At 51.5% G+C, this 1583-nt stretch overlaps 1 protein-coding gene across 1 annotated transcript in view; it reads left to right on the top strand.

Moving 5' to 3' along the window:
- LOC113960781 (maestro heat-like repeat-containing protein family member 1) overlaps positions 1–1583 on the top strand; it is an 8210-nt gene that overhangs the window by 2388 nt on the left and 4239 nt on the right. The window contains exons 3-4 of the mRNA XM_027670533.1: positions 862–969; positions 1156–1275. Of these exons, the coding sequence (XP_027526334.1) occupies positions 925–969; positions 1156–1275 (165 nt within the window). The 5' untranslated portion in view covers positions 862–924. The remainder of the gene's footprint in view (positions 1–861; positions 970–1155; positions 1276–1583) is intronic.

Raw genomic sequence — 1583 nt, 5'->3', positions numbered from 1 at the left:
AGGGATCCAGGGTGAGAATCCAAAGGTGCAGCAGCTTTCCAAGGGATTCAGGGTGGGAATCCAAGAGATCCAGGGTGAGAATCCAAGGGATCCAGGGTGGGAATCCAAAGGTGCAGCAGCTTCCCAAGGGATCCAGGGTGAGAATCCAAAGGTGCAGCTGCTTTTCGAAGGGATCCAGGGGTTTTTTGGGATGCTGAGGGTTTTTTTGGGACACTGAGGGTTTTTTGGGATGCTGAGGGGTTTTTTTGGGATACTGAGGGGTTTTTATGGGACACTGAGGGTTTTTGGGGATGCTGAGGTTTTTTTGGGACGCTGAGGGGTTTTTTGGGATGCTGAGGGTTTTTTTGGGGATGCTGAGGGTTTTTTGGGGATGCTGAGGGGTTTTTTTGGGATGCTGAGGCTTTTTATTGGGATACTGAGGGTTTTTTTGGGACGCTGAGGGGCTTTATTGGGATACTGAGGGGTTTTTTTGGGACACTGAGGGGCTTTATTGGGATACTGAGGGGTTTTTTTGGGACGCTGAGGGGTTTTTTTGGGATACTGAGTTTTTTATTGGGACCCTGAGGGTTTTTTGGGATGCTGAGGGTTTTTTTAGGATTCTGAGGGGGATTTTGGGATGCTGAGGTTTTTATTGGGACACTGAGGGTTTTATTGGGATGCTGAGGGTTTTTTTGGGACGCTGAGGTTTTTTTTGGGACGCTGAGGGTTTTTTGGGATGCTCAGGGGTTTTTTGGGATGCTGAGAGTTTTTTATTGGGACACTGAGGGTTTTTTTGGATAGTGAGGGGTTTTTTGGGACGCTGAGGGTTTTTTTGGGATGCTAAGTGGTTTTTTGGGATGCTGAGGGGTTTTTGGGCTGCAGTTTTTGCAGGACAGCCTGGCGGCCGTGCCGGACGACGCCTGGAGCTGCCCCTTGGTGAGGGAGATGTGCCGCCAGCTGAGCAGCTACAACGGATCCCACCTGGAAAAGGTGAGGATTGGGAAGGCCCTGGGAGGGGCTGGAAGTGGCCAATCCAGCTGGGAAAGGGAAGGAGAACCACCAGGAAGGGAATGCTGGAAGTGGAATGTTGGCCCGAGGCTTTGGTTGTGTTGGTCAGACCCAACTCGTGGCGTCTCCAGGGGTTTCCAGGGGGTCACATTCCTGTTGCTTTTCCAGAATTTCCTGTATAAATGCATTGGGATGACGCTGGGAGCTTGTTCCAGCAAGGAGCTGGTGCAGAAGCAGCTCCAGGAGCTCCTGGAGACGGCCAAGTACCAGGAGGAGGCCGAGAGGGAGGTGAGGAATTGGGATAAGGGGTGGAGAGTGAGGGGTGGGATCATTGGGGATGGGATTATCAGGGATGGATTGTCAGGGATGGGATTGTCAGGGATGGATTATGGGGGATGGATCATGAGGGGTGGGATCATTGGGAATGGGATCATCAGGGATGGATAATCAGGGATGGGATCATCAGGGATGGGATGATCAGGGATGGATCATCAGGGATGGGATTATCAATGATGGGATCATCAGGGATGGATCATGAGGGATGGATCCTCAGGGATGGGAAATCAGGGATGGGATTATCAGGGATGGAGCATCAG

Source organism: Neopelma chrysocephalum, unplaced genomic scaffold (assembly GCF_003984885.1).
Source record: "Neopelma chrysocephalum unplaced genomic scaffold, ASM398488v2 Primary Assembly neopelma1_96883, whole genome shotgun sequence".
Lineage (NCBI taxonomy): Eukaryota > Metazoa > Chordata > Aves > Passeriformes > Pipridae > Neopelma > Neopelma chrysocephalum.
The sequence above is the reverse complement of the archived record's forward strand: the minus strand, read 5'-3'. Positions and strand labels throughout refer to the sequence as shown.